This window comes from Myotis daubentonii, chromosome 3, assembly GCF_963259705.1.
Source record: "Myotis daubentonii chromosome 3, mMyoDau2.1, whole genome shotgun sequence".
NCBI lineage: Eukaryota > Metazoa > Chordata > Mammalia > Chiroptera > Vespertilionidae > Myotis > Myotis daubentonii.
In genome coordinates this window covers 169,059,243-169,081,451 of record NC_081842.1, presented here as the reverse complement: position 1 = coordinate 169,081,451, position 22,209 = coordinate 169,059,243, and the positions used below count along the sequence as shown (strand labels likewise).

The 22,209-nt window shown below is 35.0% G+C and overlaps 1 protein-coding gene across 8 annotated transcripts in view; it reads right to left on the bottom strand.

Moving 5' to 3' along the window:
* The window catches only part of ANKRD13C (ankyrin repeat domain 13C), a 75,065-nt gene that overhangs the window by 35,205 nt on the left and 17,651 nt on the right, over positions 1 to 22,209 (bottom strand). For 7 of the 8 annotated variants that reach the window (XM_059689192.1, XM_059689189.1, XM_059689191.1 and 4 more), the window contains 4 exons: positions 15,528 to 15,632; positions 9,847 to 9,932; positions 8,616 to 8,661; positions 1,743 to 1,809 (listed from right to left, as the gene is read on the bottom strand). In XM_059689192.1, coding sequence (XP_059545175.1) covers positions 1,743 to 1,809; positions 8,616 to 8,661; positions 9,847 to 9,932; positions 15,528 to 15,632 — 304 coding nt within the window. The remainder of the gene's footprint in view (positions 1 to 1,742; positions 1,810 to 8,615; positions 8,662 to 9,846; positions 9,933 to 15,527; positions 15,633 to 22,209) is intronic. The other variant, XM_059689190.1, reaches the window with a different exon arrangement.

Here is a 22,209-nt window from a genome sequence, read left to right as displayed (position 1 = left end):
GTTGAAAGTTTTTATTTAATGTTAACATATTTTTTAAAAGTTAATTCTTGTCATATAGGCAAAAAAACTTTGCCAAACTTCCTAAAATCCAGCCTTTCCATTAATGTGATAAACTTTGTTTAGAAATAAGAGCTTTAGAACCTATCACATTTCTCCTTCATCCTCAGCTGCTTGTAAGCCCTAGGTCTGAGTGTCTTACTACATTAAAGCAGCTTCCTCTTAACCTACATATCTATAACAATGACTCTCCCTCAGGCTCCTATTTTCATGTCTCCATTTTAACCATTTTGTGGTTTTATTATCTATATTTATTACATAATATTCATAATAAAATTTACTTCCAAAAGTCATATATTTTTTTAAAAGAGAAAGTTCCTCCTTTTTTGCTATTTCTAAAAATCAAACAAAACTAAAACTAACCTTAAAGTATAACACATGGAATAAAATACTATTCTCCCAAATTAGCTACTACCTTTGGCAAGTGCCTATATTAAACATTTTTAAATTGATGAATACTTTTTTATGAATCCATAATATACTGTTAACAATGGGCTGCTGAATTAAACCTACATCATTATCAAATCCTCTCCTAGTTTCTCTTGTATATTTTTCTGTAATTTCCAAGGTTTCTATAATTATCATGAACTTAATGTGCAGGAGCACTATCATAATTAGAAACTTCTGAAGAGGTTATTTTTTTAAAAAACAAAAATTTATAAACTTCTACTTTAATTCTACTGCTTGAGAATAATTATCCTAGAACTACTTCCAACTAAAGGTTATCTCTTCCTCTAAATTCAACATATTACATAATGAATTTTATACAGTTAGCTTTTTAAAATTTCTGCCTTGTGACATGGTGGGAACTGATAGGAAGTTGGAGGTCCTGGCTCAGCTACTAATTTGCAAAGTGCTCCTATAAAAATCACTTCACTTTCTCATCTATAAAACAACAGTATACATGAAATAATATTTTACATTTCCAATTCTAACCTCTTACATATCCAAATTAATATTCTGGATATGTATAAAGATATATATGTAATTTTGTATATGTATATATAATTTATAAATATACTAATATACATATATATGTGTGTATATATATATATATGTTGGCATATTCACTAGCATTATATATAACTTCCATATACTTAATTTACAAATATACCTACATTAATATAAAGCTAAAGATAATAAGGAACGATAAAAGTAAAATTCTGAAATGAGTAAAACAGATTTTCCACATGATCCAATCATCAATCTTAAGTTTTAAAAGGAAACAGAAGAATATTAAATTTAGTGTTAAAAAGTTAGCTAGAATAAATGATTGAACAGATGAATGGATTCATGGATGGGTACATTGGGAACAGAAGGGTATAAGAGTAGGGAAAGAAGGACAAGAATTAGGTCTTCTACTTATGTGTCCCTTATTCCTTAAAAAGCCAGGATCAAGGAGATGACCATCTTAAATCTTCTTAGTATTACATCATGTTCTTCACTGTTTGCCTTCTAGATATTCTGTAGTTGAATAAGAATAATACCTTTGTTTTAGTCAAGAGTTGATACCTTTGGTTATCTGTATATAGTATGTCTCAAATGAGATAAAATGTTGTGACTTTATTACAGCATGTTTAAGTTATACTACATCCTAATGTAAGCTATTACTAGAGGGGTAGGGGGAAAGATTCTTCTAAATCTCAATTTTCTATTACTCAGGAAAAAAAATCAAATCACCTTACCTGATATTGATACCTTGTTTGTATATTTTACATGCATCGGAAGGCAGAATTCGGGAAAGTAAAGGCACTATATTTTTTAAAAAGAAGAGGTAAAAATTAATTAGAAGAATAACATGAACATTTTAGGAATTCATCAAAATTATAATAATTTCTTTTGAAATAGTATTTTCCCACCTAAAATATACGTAAAGCAATTTTGAGCAACTATAAGTATCTATTATTTAATTGTATTTGCTGTATAGCTCAACACATTCCCCACCACCACCCCTGCACACCACCAGTAGCAGAGTTGATATAATGTTCCTTGTGGATACATATTGTACGGTATTATTATAGACTAGAGGCCCGGTGCATGAAAATTCATGCACTGGAGGGGGGTGTCCCTCAGTCCAGCCTGCCCCCTCTCACAATCTTGGACCCCTCAGGGGCGGGAGGCGACCTGGCAATCAGGAAAAGGCAATGCCCCCATCACACCTCTGCTGCTGCCACTGCCGGCAGTGCAAGCCTCGGCCGGCTCTGGTTACCTGAGCCTCAGGCGGCCCTGGGCAGCTGGGCAGCCGCCATCTGAGGCTTGCTTGCGCCTTGGGCGTTGGCTGGGCAGCCAACATCCGAGGCTTGCCTGCACCTCGGGCCAGCCCTAGGCAACTGGGCAGCCAACATCCGAAGCTTGCCTGTGCCTCGGGCTGGTCCTGAGCAGCTGGGGGGCTGAGGGAGGGTCTGGCCACACCATACACCTGCCCCCCCCATCCCCTAGGGGGCCTGAAAGGACTGGGTGACTCTGGTGGGGTTGAAGGGACTGCGTGCCATCTTTGTGATGGAGTGACAGTTAATTTGCATATCCCCTCTTTATTAGACAGGATGAGAAAACTATGCCCCTTTGGTAACTAAAGCCTCCTGAATGGATAACTGGATGGACCTGAATCCTATCTGATCCTTTAAATATAAGGTGATTAAATAGTAGAAAATAGCCCAGCTGGTGTGGCTCAGTGGTTGAACATCGACCTATAAACCAGAAGGTCACAGTTTGATGCTCTGTCAGGGCACATGCCTGGGTTGCAGGCTTGATCCCCAGTGGGATGCGTGCAGGAGGCAGCCAATCAATGATTCACTTTCATCACTGATGTTTCTATCTTTCTCCCTTTCCCTTCCTCTCTGAAATCAATAAAAATATATATTTTAAAATAAATAAATCCTATATAATAAAAACATAATATGCAAATTGTCCCAACAGTGGAATGACCAATGGGTGGGGGGTAGGGCCAGCGAACAGGTGGCTCCAGATCAGCGGGCACATGCCAGTGGGCAGAGGGAGGGGATGGTGATGGGGAGGGGGGCAGCAGCGGCAGTGGCAGGCAATTTGGGGTAGGGCCAGCCACTCACTGTCCCCAGATTGGCCTGCCGGGGTCGCCTCCCACAGAGGGAGGCCAGACTGCAGCTTAGGCCCACTCCCCGCCAGTTGGATATCCCCTGAGGGCTCCTGGACTGTGAGAGGGCACAGGCCGGGCTGAGGAACGCCCCCTTCTGAGTGCACGAATTTTTGTGCACCAGGCTTCTAGTAAATAGATAGTAGAAAGTAATGTGTATAACAGAAAAAGACATTTTTAAATCTAAATAACTGAATTTGAGTTTGAATCCCAAATATGTGACCTTGGTTACTTAAGCACACTGAACCTCAGTTTCAAAAATCTATAAAATCCTACTGTTTACTTATAGATGTCTATATTCCATGGTGCTCACATTCATATCACAGCTATCTTTTGATAGCTTTTATTAGTTATTATCTGCCATACTTTGGGGAAATAGGAGTTATTGTATGGATGAATAAACCTGTGTATCGGGTTATAATAAACTACCACATACCAAAAAAGAAAAAAATATGAAGTTCAAGATTCCTGAAAGTAAGATCACATCAGATGTGTATGTTAGTGTGTGTGCATGTATACAGATAGGTAAATAGATAGATAGATAGATAGATAGATAGATAGACAGATGTCTTACACATATATGTATATATACGTGTGTATGTATGTATATGTATGTGTGTGTATATATGTGTATACACACACACACACATATATACACATACATATATACACACACATATATATATATCCTATCTAATAAAAGAGAAAAATGGTAATTGGCGTACGACGATACCCTTTTCATTGGCTAATCAGGGCTATATGCAAATTAACTGCCAACTAAGATTGGCAGTTAACTGCCAACAAGATGGCGGTTAATTTGCATATGTAGGCACAATGCAGGGAGGCAAAAGGGAAAGCAGGAAGCAGCCCCCTGCCACTGACAGTGATCGGAAACCCAGGGGGGAGCTAAGAGCTGGGGGGCAGGGCAAAGGCGGCCCTGGGGCCGCCTTTGCCCTGCCCCCCAGCCATGATTGGAGAATCAGGTGCCTTTTCCGCCCTGGCCAGTGACAGCAGGAAGTAGGGGTGGAGCCAGTGATGGGAGCTGGGCACGGTCGAAGCTGGCAGTCCCAAGAGCTAGGGGCCCCTTGCCTGGGCCTAAAGCGAAGCCCACGATTGCGGGGCCGCTGCAGCTGCGGGTCCCCGCTGCCCGGGCTGGACGCCTAGGCCAGAGGCGTCAGGCCTGGGCAAGGGGCCGATCCTGTGATTGGAGGGTGATGGGGGTCAACGCCTGAGGGCTCCCAGTATGTGAGAGGGGGGAGGCTGGGCTGAGGGACACTCCCCCCCACACACACACCCAGTGCACGAATTTCGTGCACTGGGCCCCTAGTATATATATAATTTGAGACAGAGGAAGGGAGAGGGATAGAGAGCTAGAAACATAGATGAGAAACATCATTGATTGGCTGCCTCCTGCACACCCCCTACTGGGGATTGAGCCCACAACCCAGACATGTGCCCTGAATGGGAATTGAACCCTGACCTTTTGGTTCCTGGGTCAACACTCAACCACTGAGACACACCAGTGGGCTAGAGGTATATTTTTTTAAATTCAGTGTTTAAAATGGGTGCTAAATCAACCTGGGTTAGAAAGAAACAAAAATTTCAGAGAAAATTAAAGACTAGTTTTTTAGTTAGCTTTTTCAGAAGTATCAATATTTTCTAAACACTAAAAGTACATTTAACATATCAATTTCTTTTTAAAATCGTGAGAGGTTATTGAATCTAAAATGATTTCCAGGAATGAAGACTGTTTTCTAGACATTTTACTATACAAAAATAAGAAAAGTTTACTGCCCAAAGAGAATGGAATACCAACTAACAGTTACCCTAATCAAAGTATATAAGAAATCATTTTCTGATAAAAAAAAAAAAATCCCTTATACGAAACAATAGAAGTTGAGAAAAGCAATAGTAGTGTAAATTGATGTCAATGGTCAAAGCTCTTCTTTCATGCTCATTAATTGAAATCCAGTTTTCCTTCCTCAAGTATTTGATGTAGCATGAAAAAAATGATCAGAAGATAGCATTCGAAATTAATTTAACCTAATCTACTAGATTTTTTTGAAATTATATGGAAACCTATAAAAACAAAATTTAGAAAAATCAGAAAAGGAGGAAGAAATGAATGCAAAGAGAAAATAAAATGCTTAGAAGTAGTTTTTCATAAGCACAATTTCAAAAATTATTTCATAAATAAATCTGAAGAAAAAAATCTAACGCAGAAAATAAGAAAATCACTTAAATATAAAACAAGAATGATGGAATATACTTGTAGTAATTGAAAATGTTTCTGAAGAGCATTTAAAGATGTTAAATATGTTTATATAAAATAAAAAATCAGGATATGCAAAAAAGAAGCTTGGGGATTTGGGAAAGTGGCAAAAAAGCTACAAAACAAAAGAGGGAATAGTATCAACAAAAAAGAATACTGCTATGAAATGAATTCTAAAAATAGAGCAATTTATATTTTCCCAATTCTGTGATGACTTTTTCCTTTTCCGTGTAAACTGAACAATTAAACTCTCTATATTTTAAGTTAACTCAATATAATATGAGAGTCTAACATGCCATTCCAAAGGTAGCATAATTTACTGAACTGAAAAATGAAGAGTCTCTAAATTTAAGTTTTGGTTTTGCTATCACTTACTTCCTGATTTTAATTAGCATCTCTGAGCCTAATGTTTTCCATTCATAATATGCAAATAACAACCCCAAATATATAGGGTAGAATGAATATTCTGTAGATAATGAGATAAAGAAACTTTTTAAATTATCAGTTTTTCTGTTGAAACATGTTATATGCATAATCCTAATTTTGAAGTAGTGATTATGATACTGTAAATTATTTGACATTTTACAATATATAGGGCTTCCTTCAAAAACATGATTACATTTCATTTACAACAAAACAAAAATTTGCAAAAGATGGGGCAATTATCCCCACTTTAACCAAGTCTGAGGCTATTTTCAGCCAAACACTGAATCTGACAGCACAGGAAAGAGTAGAGTTTGTATGCTCCACTTCCTTTAAATTAAACTTAATCCTGGGATCTCAGTATTTCTTAGATTCCCCCTAAATTCTGGATTGCCCTCCCCCTTTTTTTAGGGGTTTTGACAAGGAGAAGAAACATGCCTGAACTCTAGAATAAAGTTTGATAATCGAATCTAATAATAAAAATTATCCAGTGTTTTTAAATCCAAAGTGTCTAAGCTAAATCTAGTCAATGAGTTTTAGTTTTTAGAATTACATATGCTATCTAACCATCAGGAGATAGGTTTGACACGATATCAGAAAAATCCTTTATCAGCAACAAATAGATGTGCTGACTTTTTTGTGTCAAAGTCAAGTTCTCAAAAAACCCCAATACTTTCAACAAGTACCTCAGGGGTTGCATCATGAATTTGATTATGCAACATTTATAATGTGTTTGTAACTATAGATGTATGTACACTTTCAGGAGTGATTACATCCATTTCTATTTCTTTATATAACTGAACTGTCACTTTCAAAAATGCTCAGCAAGATAAATGGAGTATTTTAGAATTTAAACCACTAATATTACTAAGAGAATCAGTTAAAGAACCATTATACTCAAGGGACACCCTTATTTTAAGATCACCAAGGAAGATAGGGTCTCAATAAAAGTTAAAAAAACAGAGTGAAAAAATGTATTTTGACTTTAGACCAATTTGACTTGGAGCTCTTTTATTATTCAAAGCCACTACAAACCTCTTTTCTTCTCAGTGGTCTATTATACCAGGGCTTCTGGATTATATATAAAGCAAAAAGGCAAGGTAGGCCTATCAGAATAACAAAATCATGTGTGATTTTGATGAAGCAAAACTAGCCTGATCAGGTAGAATTGTAACAATTTTGGAAATAACTAATTTTATTTAGGAATTAAAACTTTACATTTAGAGATGAAAAACATTAGGAAAACCTTAATCATCCATGCTGTAAAGTATTATGCAGCTGTTAAAATAAATGAATTACTTCCTCATGAATATGGTAGGATGCCTGTGATATATTAAATAAGAATGACAAATTGTATAATCATATAATAGTATAATTCCATTAAAAAAAGAATGCTCAGGCCCAGCTGGTGTGGGTCAGTGGTTGCACGTTGACCTATGAACCAGGAGGTCACGGTTCCATTCGGGTCACAGTACATGCCCAGGTTGTGGGCTCTATATCCAGTGGGGGATGTGTAGGAGGCCACCGATCAATAATTCTTTCTTATTGATATTTCTATCTCTCTCTTCCTCTCCCTTTCTCTCGGAAATCAATAAAAATATATTTTTATAAAAAGAATGCTAAGCATATATTTGTGCACCCACACTCACACATTTGTAAACATTAAAAAAAGATTTCGAAACATTAGTATGAAACGTTAACAGTGATTTCCATATTTGTCAATATCTTACTTTTATAATTACTTTATGATTTATTTTTACAATTATTTTTGGGGTAAGTATCATAGAGCATTCAAATATCTTTATATAATAAAATTAATTCAGATGCTTTAAAAAAATGTAAGCTCATATATATATACATTACATGTGTTTAAAACTTTTAAACAAAATTTAGTTGTTTTGGCAGTTTAGTTAGTTAAGGTCACTAGGATCAAGTTCCCTATTTAAACAATGGGGAAAAGAGAAACTTACTAAGGTAAAATAAATGACTGAAAAATATCTTGGAATTAAGGTCTTTCATAAATAATAGAAACAGTGTGCAACCAAACAGTATGTTAAGGAAGTGGCTATAACCCTGCCGGTCTGGTTCAGTGGACAGAGCATCGGCCTGCAGACTGAAGTGTCCCGATTCTAGTCAAGGGCACAAGCCAGATTGCGGGCTTGATCCCCAGTAGGGGGCGTGCAAGAGCAGTCAATCAATGATTCTCTCTCATCACTGATGTTTCAGTCTTTCTTCCTCTCCCTTTCTCTCTGAAGTCAATAAAAATATATTTAAAATGAAAAAAAAGACAGTAGCTATAAAGTATAGAGGGAAAGTGGCCAAAGTGATTGAAAGCTGATAAAATATCCAAAATCAAATGTTAACCAAATTCTGCACATTCAGGGATCCAAGTACTATATCAAACTTCCTTTAATTCAGTAATCTAATAATCTCATAATTGTTCTCTCTTCCTCTGAACATTCCTTAAAGTACTATAATATTTAAACCTGCATTTCATTGTTTAAAAATGTAAGACATTTTTAATCTTAAAATAAAAATTATAAAAGTTACTAATTAGGTTGAGATAATGAAATACCACTTCAATGCTTTACAAACAACCACTTCAGTTTATTACATTCAACATAATGGAAAATATTAATTTTCCTGGGGCAAGTATCAAATTTGTTATGTTAACAAGTATATACAATAGTTATTTTTTACATTTGCAATTCTGCGTGTGTACATATGTTATAGTAAAACATAGCACACTCTTACCCCAGCTTTGAAAATCCCAGTGAAGTTCTAGATAAAAGTCACCTAGCTAGAAAATGAAATATGAATAATTACTGAATGCACCTTAGTTAATAGTTCTTATATCTACTTAACATTTTGCTTTTTAAAAATCTGTTATCATTTAAGATCTATAGACAAAAATAGAAAATTTCAATGTTTAGATTAGCGAAAAAGAAAATAATGTCCATTATTTAAAATAAAACATTACAATAGCACACATTTATCTACAAAGGAAAATATGCACCACTATAGATTTTATAACATTTTAATTACATAGGAAAATATCTGAAACTGATAGACATTTAAATTTGCATAAGTAAATATTCCTTTTCTCAGCATAACTAAAATAACAATAAGTATTATTGTAAAAATAGTTAATAACTTTAGAAGTGTTATAAAAAATGATTTCCAAAATGATTATTTATATAACCTCATAATGGTCTAAAAAAATGACCCATTAAAATAGAAACTTTTATCTCTGCAAAGTAATAACACAAAGGTTTATTTAATCTGAAATAATGTGTCACCATATGAGAACTACAGAGTAAAATTTTATTTCACAAATTAAAAACTAAACACCCAAAGACTATAACTGTTAAAGAAACTATTATAATCAAATATTCTAAAATATATATATATATATTTATATATCTTCAGAGCTCAAAAAAAAAAAAAGGCATACCTAAGAAAAGACATAATCATCATCACAGGCCTATCTTTCTTCCACAGTTCTTTTAGCCATCAAAAATACAAAAGAAAACATCAGAAAATAAACCTCTCTTTCTATGCCAGCACTCCCAGATCTTACCATCAAGAGGTAGGGCACAAAAAGAATTATATAAGGAACATGAAAACTGCTCTTGCTAGAAGCAAGGGCTGCAGCTCTTAGAAATCTTTTAATCCAAAGGACAAAGAAAAATTATTGCCATTAACTATGACCTACCTCCTTTTTTCTTAGAGCTCTCATCTAAGAAAGCAATAATTCTTTATTTACTTTCCTAGTTCAAAGTAAATGGTGGTTCCCATTAAGAGTACATTTATACATCATAATCAGAGTATTTTGTTATGCTATTATTGCTTAACTTAAGCAGGATTTTTACCATTTCTTGACCCTTAATAATTAGTGAGAAATTAGACTATATTTTAAAAAATGCTTAAAATCATACTTACAAATATTCTTTGAATGCAAAATCAGCAAAGAAATACAGCCTACCTCTTTCAGGGCTTTTAATAATCGAGGTCGTTTTTCTTCAACACTTTCCCTGGATTGCTGTTTAAGCTTCCTTAAAAGAGCAGTAACTAAAATTTAAATTAAAAAATTTTTTAATTTAAAATAGATTTCACCATACTAAAAAATTTTATTTCACAAATAAAATTTTATTTCACTGATTTTTATACAGATATATTGAGAGGTGTAGTTAGTAAATAAGTTTGTAAGGCTGTTATTATTCACACTAGTTTCCCTAGTTTTAAATTATCCATATGAATTTACCTGACTGAGCCAAGATTTACCAATCTCAATCAGACGATGCAATGTCCTGTTGTAACACTGATCTAAAAGATCTCAAAGTTAGCAGATCTTAAAAATCCCATTGGATACCACTTTTCTAAAAACGTAAGTATCTACAATTGTTACCAGGTACTGTATATCTTCAAATTTTCACTAGAGGTTGTATTTTCACATAATACTAATACAGAAAAAAATACAGAAATGAATCCTATTCTATCTTTAACAATAACTTCTGAATCTAATAAAACCTGAAGACCTCCTTAGTATTTTCTCAATAGTTAAGAGATTCAAATGTAAACACTGCATTAAAGTACAAACCCCGGCTTTACTACTTACTAGCTATGTATAAACCTGGACAAGTTAGAAAATTTTCCCAAACTTAAGTTTCTTTTTTTTCATTTGTCAAATAAGAATAAAGTAAAATCTACTGTATAGTTACTGTTAAGCCTCAATATAAATTGCTTACTCACTGTGTCTACAATTAAGTAAATATGATTTTTATTTATTAGAATGATGGCCTAAAACTGACTAGCAAAAATCAGTTAATCGCTAACATTTACTGAAATAAGGGAAAACACTAGACTTGAATGAATTAAGTCTAGCAAAATAAGAAGATGGAAAAGTGTGCATTGAGATTAAAAAATATATACATCAATACGTGATTTCTCCTCCTGGTCCTGACATTTTTTCATATACGTATATAGATATATATGTAAAAATACTATTTTTTCTATTTTACAATATGCAGTCTTATAAACTAGTTCAAGCCTATGTGGAATACAGACAAAAACAGAAGGTTAAAAAAGAGAATCCAGCCTGTTTGAAATGAATAAAACTATTGAAAAAAAAGACCATACCCTTTTATGTAATGATGTTTACTTTGAATTTATATTAGTTCACACAAACACTCCATCCATGCCTTTGTTCCGGCCCTCCGGTCCAGTTGAAGAACCCATTGTGGCCCTCGAGTCAAAAAGTTTGCCCCCCCACTCCCCGCCCTAGCTGGTTTGGCCCAGTAGGTAGAGCATTGGCCCACAGACTAAAAGGTCCTGGGTTTGGTTCTGGTCAAGGGCATGTGCCCCGGTTGCAGGCTCATTTCCCAACCCTGGTCAGGAGCCTGTGGGAGTCAATCAATGTGTCTCTCTAACATTGATGTTTCTCTCTCCCTCCCTTCCACTCTCTCTAAAAAAACAATGGAAAAATATCCTCGGGTCAGGATTTAAAAATCTAAAAAAACCTAAGAAACAGAAAGAATGGCAGTAAAAGATTGAACCAGATTTGTTTTGTCCACATAGGCCAAATTAGGAAAAGGCCAAGAACAATTCTGAAGAACAGTAAAGTTTATTCTTACTTTTAACCATAGGTCTAACAGTAATTCCAATATATATATATATATTTTTAATTCCAATATATTTTAAAAAGCCAAAAAGCAAAGAACAATGTTTAAATTACTAAAGATCTTTCAGAACAGTAAAAAAGGCTGAGACTAGAAGCCAAAGAACATAAGACCTGATCTCATTTATAAACTGGCTGTGTTACATATATTTTTAACACACTAAAAAAAACTCAAAAGCAAAAATAAACAAATTAGCTCCGTGACCTAGGTCAATAATTCCCAAATACAAGTCTACATTTCAGTGACCAATTGTTCAAGTTTCCAGTGATATGCAGCAAAAAAAAAAAAAAAAAATTGGAAACTAGGATGGTTTTAATTTATAGATTACATATTATTTTAATTCAAGAACTATTCTTGCTATTATTTTTGGCTTTAAAAATGTCTTTTTCTTAAAATGATCACAGAAGAAAGCAGTTATCTTTTTTAAAAATATATTTTTATTGATTTCAGAGAAGAAGAAAGAGGGGGAGGGGGAGGAGAGAGAGAGAGAGAGAGACTGATGAGAGAGAATCATTGATCGGCTGCCTCCTGCACGCCCCCTAATGGAGATCGAGCCCTCAACCCAGGCATGTGCCCTAGACCAGGAATTGAACTTTGATCTCCTGGTTCATAGGTCACTCAACCACTGAGCCATGCAGGCTCGGTGAAGTTGTTATTTTTTTTTTTTAAAGTTCTTATACACTAAAATAAAAATGTTAGCTATTCTGCATCAATCCTCAAATAAATATTTTTCTGGCCTGTGAAATCCAAATAGTCTGGAACCAATGACCTAGTTAATCATTAAGATTCTTTACAGCCCTGACCGGTTTGGCTCAGTGGATGGAGCGTCGGCCTTCGGACTGAAGGGTCCCGGGTTTGATTCCGGTCAAGGGCATGTACCTTGGCTGCGGGCACATACCCAGTAGGGGGTGTGCAGGAGGCAGCTGATCGATGTTTCTCTCTCATTGATGTTTCTGGCTCTCTATCCCTCTCCCTTCCTCTCTGTAAAAAAATCAATAAAATATATATTTTAATAATAAAAAAAAAAGATTCTTTACAGATTCAAATTTATATGAATCTGGTTAACCTTCATGTTTGTTACAATTTAACTCTAATATCAGAGATACATTACCCAAATGTAGTAGCTTTTCTTCCTCACTATAAGCTCAAATACTTTTTTTTTTAAATATATTTTTTTTAAATATATATAGAACTATGCTCTATTGCTCCAAGTATTACTTAAATCTATACCTTCTGCCCTCCACTTCCTTCTACACTCCAGTCTAATTATTTCCCACTTCTTACTTGGAGAGTTCTTCCTGGATGTGCCACACATAACTCAAACTGACCAAGCTTAACACCTAATTATTTAAATCCCATATTGCTCTTCCTTCTATATTCTATACATCAATTAATCAATGAGATCACCATTAATACATGATAGAGATCTTGGAGTTACTCATAATACTTCTATCACTATCCAGGAGATAATCAACCATTGTCAATTCTTTCATTTAATTATCTTTCTAATCTATCCCTTACTTCTCTAAACACAGTATCTCTTCTTTAAGACAAGATTACCACATTTGATCTAAAGATTTTTTTCTCTAAAAACCTACTGTCTCCCACCCAATCAAAAAGTCTTAGGTTTTATCTAATAATCTCAAACCCTGCTTTGAAGTCTTCTGGAGCTCCAGCCCTGATTGCTGGCTCCAGAAGACTTCCCCAGTGCGGGGCATGCAGGAGGCAGCCAATAAATAATTCTCTCTCATCATTGATGTTTCTATTTCTCTCTCCCTCTGCCTTCCTCTCTGAAATCAATAAAATTTTTTTTTAAGCCCTAGCCAGTTTGGCTCACTGGATAGAGTGTCGGCCTGGGGATTGAGGGGTCCCAGGTTCGATTCTGGTCAAGGGCATGTACCTTGGTTGCGGGCACATCCCCAGTAGGGGGTGTGCGGGAGGCAGCTGGTTGATGCTTCTCTCTCATCGATGTTTCTAACTCTCTATCCCTCTCCCTTCCTCTCTGTAAAAAAATCAATAAAATATATATTTTTAAAAAAAATTTTTTTTTAAATATCACTGTACAGAAATCACTTTTATAACATTCTTAACTAATATGTGCCTCAATTTTTACATTAAAATTTATTACTATATGTCCAATAATTTATTTTCTTAGAAAACTCTGTTTACTGGTCTTCCCATAGATTATGAATTACTAAAGAGTAGAAACCATGTCTTTATTCTCTACATCTTACTATATACACATGCTTTATAGTAAGGACTCAATAAATATTCACTAATGCTGATTAAGAGAATCCTTGAAAGTCACTTAAAAGTCTCAAAGTGGGTCAGAAATCCAGGAGCCCACCTTGTTTCCTCTCTACTCTGCTAATCGTATAGAAATATCAGAACCCTTTCTGGGTAACTCAGCTGGTTAGAGTGTCACTGATATACCAAGGTGTGGGTTTGATCCCTGGTCAAGGCACATACAAGAATCAATCAATTAATGCATAAATAAGTAGAAAAACAAATCAATATTTCTTTCTCTCTTTCTCCCCCCAAAAAAATCAACAAAAATTTTAAAAAAAATATATCAGACCAAAGTTTATTCAGACCAACTGCTATAACTTTTAATTAATTCTCACTTTCTTAGAGCTGTATATTTTTATCCTTTTCCTAAAATAATTCTAGGGTTAGTACAATTTCTTGCTCTCATAAGGGTCCCTTGATGTTTGTCCAGAAAGGACAACTCTCAATGAATAACTTACATATACATATACATGTACACAGTAGTACAGTTGTTACAATATCATAATTTTATCTCACATTAAATCTTAAGCCCAAATCTAACTTCACTATTAAAAGTTGTCCAAGGTGTTCAGAAACTCCACAGATATAATATGTGGATTACTTGTAAAGCTAAAACATAAGAAAAAACCCATAAGAGCCCAAAACTTAGCATCAAAAATAAAATTAAAACCAAATAACAACTCAGTAGTGTCCAACATTATGCTTTTTTAAAAATAAAACTGCCAAATTTTTTTATAGTTCCTTCTACAAAGCTAGACTGAAGTGATTATTTTCAGCCTCAAAGTCTAAAAGAAAGATAATATTACCATTCAATATTTTATAAAATATTCAACTATTGAGAGATATATTTGACAAAAATAAGACCTGTATATGAAACTGGGGGGGGGGGGGCGGCGGGGGGAAAGGTGTAGGAGGAGGGAGAGTGGTATAACTGAACAGTCTATAAATTGTGAAAAATATATCTGACATCTTTTGGAAATTCTCTGAAGACTAAAACAGACACACTTGTTCCTTGCTTTTAGTAATTAAGACAGATACATAACTGATATTGATACACCGATTATTCTCAGTTCCAATTAATCTTCAAAAAATTAAGCAGTTCTCAGAAAGGACAGTCAAGTCTCAATGTTTTTATTTTTATTTTTTTCTCAATATTTTTAAAAAGTCATTCAATCTAAATTATATAAAGCCCTGACCGGAGTTTCCCAATGGTTAGAACATCAGCCCATGCATTGAAGGGTCTTGGGTTCAATTCCCGGTCAAGGGCACATACCTCACTTGCAGGTTCGATCCCTGCCTTGGTTGGGATGTGTGCAGGAGGCAACCAATTGATGTGTCTCTCTCACATCGATGTTCATCTCTCTCCTCTATTTCTCTCTCTCTCCCCCTTTCCCTTCTACTCTCTCTGAAAATCAATGGAAAAAATATCCTCAGGTGAGGATTAAAAAATAAAAAAGTAAATGATAAAAAACAACAATAGGGCAGGATGCTATTAAAAGAGAAAAAAAACATACTTTTAAACATAATTCCTGTTATTTTTATGTATCATGCAATGTTCAAGTTCCTAATAATCCATATATAAGCTTATAAATAACTGCACACTTTTCAGAGCATGGAAAGTTATGCTAAATGAAAAATATTTCAAATGCATCACTTCATATTTTTAGACTATATAACAACTGTAATTTATATTGCTTACTCATCTGTCTATCTCCATAGCTGATGGCTTCCGCCAGCGGGCTCCATCCCTGAGCATTTTTCACTTTTACTGGAGCATTGTGAGCCAAAAGTAAATGGGCACATTCTGAAACATAAAGAGGTAATAGTATCAAACATCATGTAATTTTTAGAAGCTCAATATAAAAATCATGTAAAAATTCAAGAAACCAAATTAATAGAAAACAAATCCATAAAATACTGCACTATGGAGAATTAAACATTTAATTCCTATGGATCACCCAGTCAGTGTGCCGCAGTGGTTGAGCATCTACCTGCGAACCAGGAGGTTGCAGCTCCATTTCTGGTCAGGGCACATGGCCAGATTGTGGGTTCGATTCCCAGTGGGGAGAGCGTAGGTGGCAGCCATTCAATGATTTTCTCATCACTGATGTTTCTATCTCTCTCTCCCTCTCATTTCCTCTTTGAAATCAATAAAAATACTTTTAAAATAATAATAATAATAATTTCTATGTATCTTAACCAGGTTATTTCAGATCCTCAGATTCATGAAGTATCAGTTCTAAAAATAAATTGGATCTCTGCAATGGAAGAATTATGTCTCTTAGTAATTGTTCTCAAGAGTATTTTGAAAATGTTTTCTACTCTAAAAGATAACCCAAGAACCTCAAGAGTAATTTACATCAAACAAAAAAGATTTGATTGTAATATCAAATGAGAAGCTCATTATTTCATCTCTTAAACAAGTAAACAGACTTAGTGGCATTAATAGTGAGATACTAGACATTATGTGTATCCTAAAGTAATGCAATATAATAAAGTTCATAGAGCTCCGTGGGCCCCTTCCCAGAGCCCCAGTGCCCCTTCTCCTGACTCCCTCCCCTCATCTCTCCAAACCCTCTCCACTTCCCAGGCTCCTCTCCTGACCCAAAAGCAAAAAAAAAAAAAAAAGTTCATAACATCACCTATGCAGCATGCTTTCCAGAAATGTTTAACCTGAATCTAATTAAGCCTCTACAGTTCATTTTCAATTTACAGGAGAGACTGAAAACAAAGAAAAAGTTAAATAATATCACGAGAAAATAGGTAAATCCAAGATGGGGGGGACATTCTACAAATTAGCTGGGCAAGACTTCTAACAGGTACACAGGAGGAAGAAAAAGCTGGGCAAATTTTTCTAGATTAAGATAAAGAGACATATCAACCAAATGCAATGAGTAAACCTTGAACGTGTCTTGGTTTGATATACACCATCTATAAAAGACATTTTTTAAAAAATATATATTTTATTGATTTTTTTACAGAGAGAAAGGGAGAGAGATAGAGAGTTAGAAACATTGATGAGAGAGAAACATCTATCAGCTGCCTCCTGCACATCTCCCACTGGGGATATGCCCGCAACCCAGGTACATGCCCCTGACCGGAATCGAACCTGGGACTCTTCAGTCCGCAGGCCGACGCTCTATCCACTGAGCCAAACCAGTTTCGGCAATAAAAGACATTTTTTAAACTGAAAAAAATAAAATCTGAATTAGATATCAGATATTCAATAATATTATTAATTTTCTTAGGTGTGATAACGATATCATGGTATGAAGGAAAATGACTTAGAAATGCATGCTGAAGTAGTTGTGGTAAAATGTCATTATGTCCACATCTAATTTTTAAATGGTACAGCAACAGTAATACATATAACCCGCTAAGATAAAAAGGTAATGTAAATATGATAAAATATTAACAATTACCAAACCTAGATGGAGAGTACTTCAATGTTCTTTGTGATAATCTCTCACATATATTTGAAAGTTTTCAGGAATGTAAAAATAATTTTAAAGGAATAAATTTAAGCTATCCCAATGTGGAATGTCCACATTGTACTGCTAAATGAAAATGCAGAACTATATATTATGATCCCAATTTTTAAAAATTACATATATGAGTGTGTATTTAGACACATACACACATATTTGTATATAATTTGTATATAATAGTAAGCATGGAAAAAAGTATACAATAATATCCAGCAGGTTAACATGGCTTACCATGTTAATTGGGAGGAGGGGGTTAATAAAGAGAGAAAATGATAGACAAGATAAAAAGAATTTCTAAAAATAAATAAATAAAATGGACCCTCTCCTCAAGAAACCTAACATATGGTTTTATATAAATGTGTATATGTATGCACATACAAAGAAGTTGGGGAAACACAAACATGAATAGATATCTACAGACTTGTAAAAATATTTCGTGATAAACACCTGAGTGAAAAGAAAAACATGGCAAAGTACTATATGTAGTGATTTAACCAGTAAAAGTAAACTAAGCCTCTGTGTTATAAGTAGTAAGATGTGCAAGGATACACATTAGGTTATTAATGTTAATATCATCAGAAAACAAGTAGGAGATATGTTTTTATACAAGTTGGCGGGCAAAAGTAGGTTTACAGTTGTTTGTATGAAAAAAACATGCAGGTTATGATTATTACAACAGCTTCATTAACCTCTGTGTTTCACATGCTCACAACTATAAACCTACTTTTGCCCACCCCTGTACATCTTTGTTCTGCATTATTTTAATTGTTTCAATAAGAATGTATTAATAACTTCAAAATCATTAAAGAAAAAATTTTTTAATTTAAAAATAATAAGCAAGATGCACAACAGTGTCTAAAGCAAATATCCCAATTGTGTAAACTAAGGTACAGAATTAGCATGATTTAAATGCTAGATATATCAACTATGTTTTCTAATATACTACAAAACCTGCTGAATTTGGTGCCCTTTACTCACCAGTTATAACTCAACTGACATAGAAATGAGCAACTAAGGAAAAGTCAGATAACCATAGTTATGTCAATGATCTATGACATTCTCATACATTTAAAAAAAAACAGGATCAGTCAAATGCCTTCCCTCTGTATTTTAAAAATGAATAATAAGAAAACAAGGTAGTTATCAACCAGGCACAAAGGCTTAAAGATTAAAGAGTACATGAATATGGCACAAAGAAGCTAAAACTTAAGCAATGTGGACAAAATGAAATCATGAGAAACAGAAATCACATATAAATAAGCAAAAACTATAAAGGTGGTAAATACAAAGAGAGCAGAATAGGACAGTTGGAAACAAAACAGGAAATCCAGAGAGATCCTTATGAAAGTTAGAATAATCCGAGAATTATTTCAGGGAGAAAATTTTTAAATTGCATATCCAAAAAAGACTGAGAATGAATTAAAAGTTGCAGCAACGGGCCTGAAGAATACATCTCTGATGTCTAACAAAAAGGATAAGAATTAAAGATTAGTTTTCCATTTCATCTCCTAAAGATTCTTAAAATCTTCCTTAAGTATAATCCATTTTAATTAAATTCCATAATTCAAAATCTTTCCTGCCAACATGGCCAACATGATCAATGGACCCAGAAATTCAGAAAAATCAGACCTCAAAGGTGAAAAAATAAGATTATTCAGTAGGTTAAGATGAGCAAGAGAAATAAATAAAAGTGTAAAAGTCATATGATAGTCCTCTCTCTAACTCAATCAATAAGTACAATTTGAATTAACTAGGAATTTATACTGTGCTTACAAAGAAGTATACAAACAGAAAGTGCCCCTCAACAATGAAATCACAAAAGGTATAGTATAGCTCTAAAGAAGAAGATAGAGAACAGAGTAGCACAAACTGAACACTAGTATGTAAAATTAACTTACAGTAACCAATGGACACAGACACTGGGGGCTTGCCCAGGGTGGGAATGGCTGGGGGGAGGGGGGTGTTAATTGGGGAAAAAGGAGATATATGTAAAACTTTAGACAATAAAAGAAGAAAAAAAATAAAATAAATTGACTTACAGAATTAAGTACAAGGTAGATGTTTTAACTTCTACTACACATTTCTATTTGACTCTTGTGCAATCAAATATATAAAGGACATAGTTTTTTTATAAAGTAAAAAAAAAAAAAAAGAGTATAAAAGTGGAAAAATAGCCCTAGCTGGTTTGGCTCAATGGATAGAGCATCAGCCTGCAGAATGAAGGGTCCCGGGCTCAATTCCGGTCAAGGGTACATACCTCGGTTGCAGGCTCCCAGCCCTAGGTGGGTGCATGCAGGAGGTAACCAATCGATGTGTCTCTTTCACATCAGTGTTTCTCTCTGTCTCTCCCTCTCTCTTTCACTCTCTCTAAAAATCAATGGAAAAAATATTCTTGGGTGAGGATTTAAAAAAACCAAAGTGGAAAAATATAAATGGACAAAAGTAAATTGGTCAGTATATTACTGAAAAGGACTCAGAAAGAGCAAATACCAACAGTATTTGCAGATCATGAATCATCAGTTTCCCAAAATACCTTCCACAGAATTCTAGTGTCTTAAGATATTTATGAAAAAGAGCAAACATCAAATAACTACAAGGAACAATGACTCCAATCCAACACTTTCCCCAATAACCCAGAGATGCAACAACCCATGATATGCATTCCCCACAATGCATATCAAAGTTCTAAGAAGGTCCATAATAAAGAAAACTGTTTAATACTTATTAATCCACTATCTTCCAAATTGATAAGACCTGGAGACACTATTTTCCTCAAAATACTTAGCAATATCCCAGGAAACCAATGTTCTGCGAAGTACATTTTGTACAGGCTGATATAAACCTATGATGAAGCATAACAATACCTCCACCTAACATTAGAACACTTAGGCCTGGGATGGTAAATATGCTTCATTTCACATTCAAATCCTGGTAAATCCATACTTGTATTAAAGTACACAATTTAGAACAGTAATCAGTCTTGGCATCTAATTAACTATGCCTGCCATGAAAACTGGAGGAAGACATGATGTTAGCTAACTTTGATATAGATCCTATCTTTTTTTAATGGTTCTCAGTAAAAAGAGATCAAGGCAGTTCAGCATAATAGGAATCCAAGCTCTACAGCCCGATACTCCATGTTCAGTAAAATCCTGAACCTTTACTCTGGAAAAGCTGCTTAACTTCTCAGAGCTAAGTTTTTTTAAATCTGTAAAATGGGGCTAATAACAGTATTTTCCTCATATGGTTATGTGAAACAAGTAAATATGTGTAAAGCACTAAAAAAGAGCATCTAGCACATTGTAAATGATGAACATATTTGTTATTTTCTAAAGTTCTGTTCCAATGCCCTTTGGGAAAAAGTGCAAGTTTTTACTGGTCAAATTTAGCCAACTATATCTGATACATGTTCACCAATGTTGCTATACTAGAGATGACTCTCATGGCCTTCCCTACCCACATACCTGCTAAACTAAACATTCTTCCTCTGTATTTCTGATTCTCTTTCCCACCCCCAACTCTCATCCCAAGCCAGGTAGATGGAGATAGTTTCACAAAAGTAAATACGAATCCCAATTATAAGTCATGAGCATGCCAGTCGTTCATTACTGTGGCTTGGCTTGAGATGAACAAAACCCATCGAACATTTTGTTCAGAAATTCAGGTACCTAAGAAACAAAACTATTTAGTGGAGAATACTGAAACCAGAAAGTCATGATTATCTTGGATTCTAGAACAGTTATTTTAGGTCATGTTCAATTTCCATAAACATTGAAAAATAAATCAGGAAAAGGCAGATTATTACATATATATACTCACACTGAGTAGCCAGATTATTATGACCACCTGATGTTTGTAGGCAAATTAGCTATAATTTCGCACTGAAGTTGCTAGAGGGCCAGACCATTATAAATAGGGAAGCAGGTTTTTTACCATGACAGTAGAAGTGATTTTTTCCTAAAGATATGGGTAAACAACGCGATTTAACAGTCTTTGAACGTGGGACATATTTGAACGTAGTGGCCAGATTATGACGACCACCTGACATTTGTAGGCAAATTAGCCATACACTACATCGTATGGAATACGGAAGCCGAAGGCCTGTTCGAACACCTTTGCTGTCTGCAGTTACCAAGATAAAACGACTCCAATTCGCACAGGAACACAAGGATTGGACAGTCGAGCATTGGAAAAGTCATGTGGTCCGATGAATCATGTTTCCAGTTGCATCATGCAGATGGCAGAGTGAGAATTTGGTGGAAACAGCATGAAAGCATGCACCCCACATGCATGAGGTACAACCCTTCAAGCTGGTGGGGGCAGTGTTATGGTTTGGGGCATGTTTTCCTGGCATGATTTGGGCCCTTTAATTTGTGTGGAACAACGTCTGAATAGCACAACATACCTAAGTATCGCTGCTGATCAAGTTCATCCTATCATGTTGATGGCGTATCCCAATGGAGAAGGCTTCTTCCAACAAGACAATGCGCCATGCCACGGTGCTCATATTGTGCAGGAGTGGTTTCAAGAACATGAGGGAGACTTTACCTTGCTTAGGTGGCCCCCACAATCACCAGATCTCAATCCAACTGAGCATTTGTGGGACGAAGTTAAAAGAGCCATCAGGCAGCTGGTTGCACAACCATCACATCTCACAGAACTAGACAGTGCTATTCTTCAGGCATGGTGTCAGATTCCTCGCATCACCTTTCAACATCTCATGGAGTCAATGCCAAGAAGAATCGCTGCAGTATTGAAGGCAAAAGGTGGCCCAATGAAGTACTGATGGGGTGGTCATAATAATCTGGGCACTCACATTCAAATATATCCCACATTTAAAGGCTGTTAAATCGTGTTGTTTTACCCATATCTTCAGGGGGAAAACAATTCTAC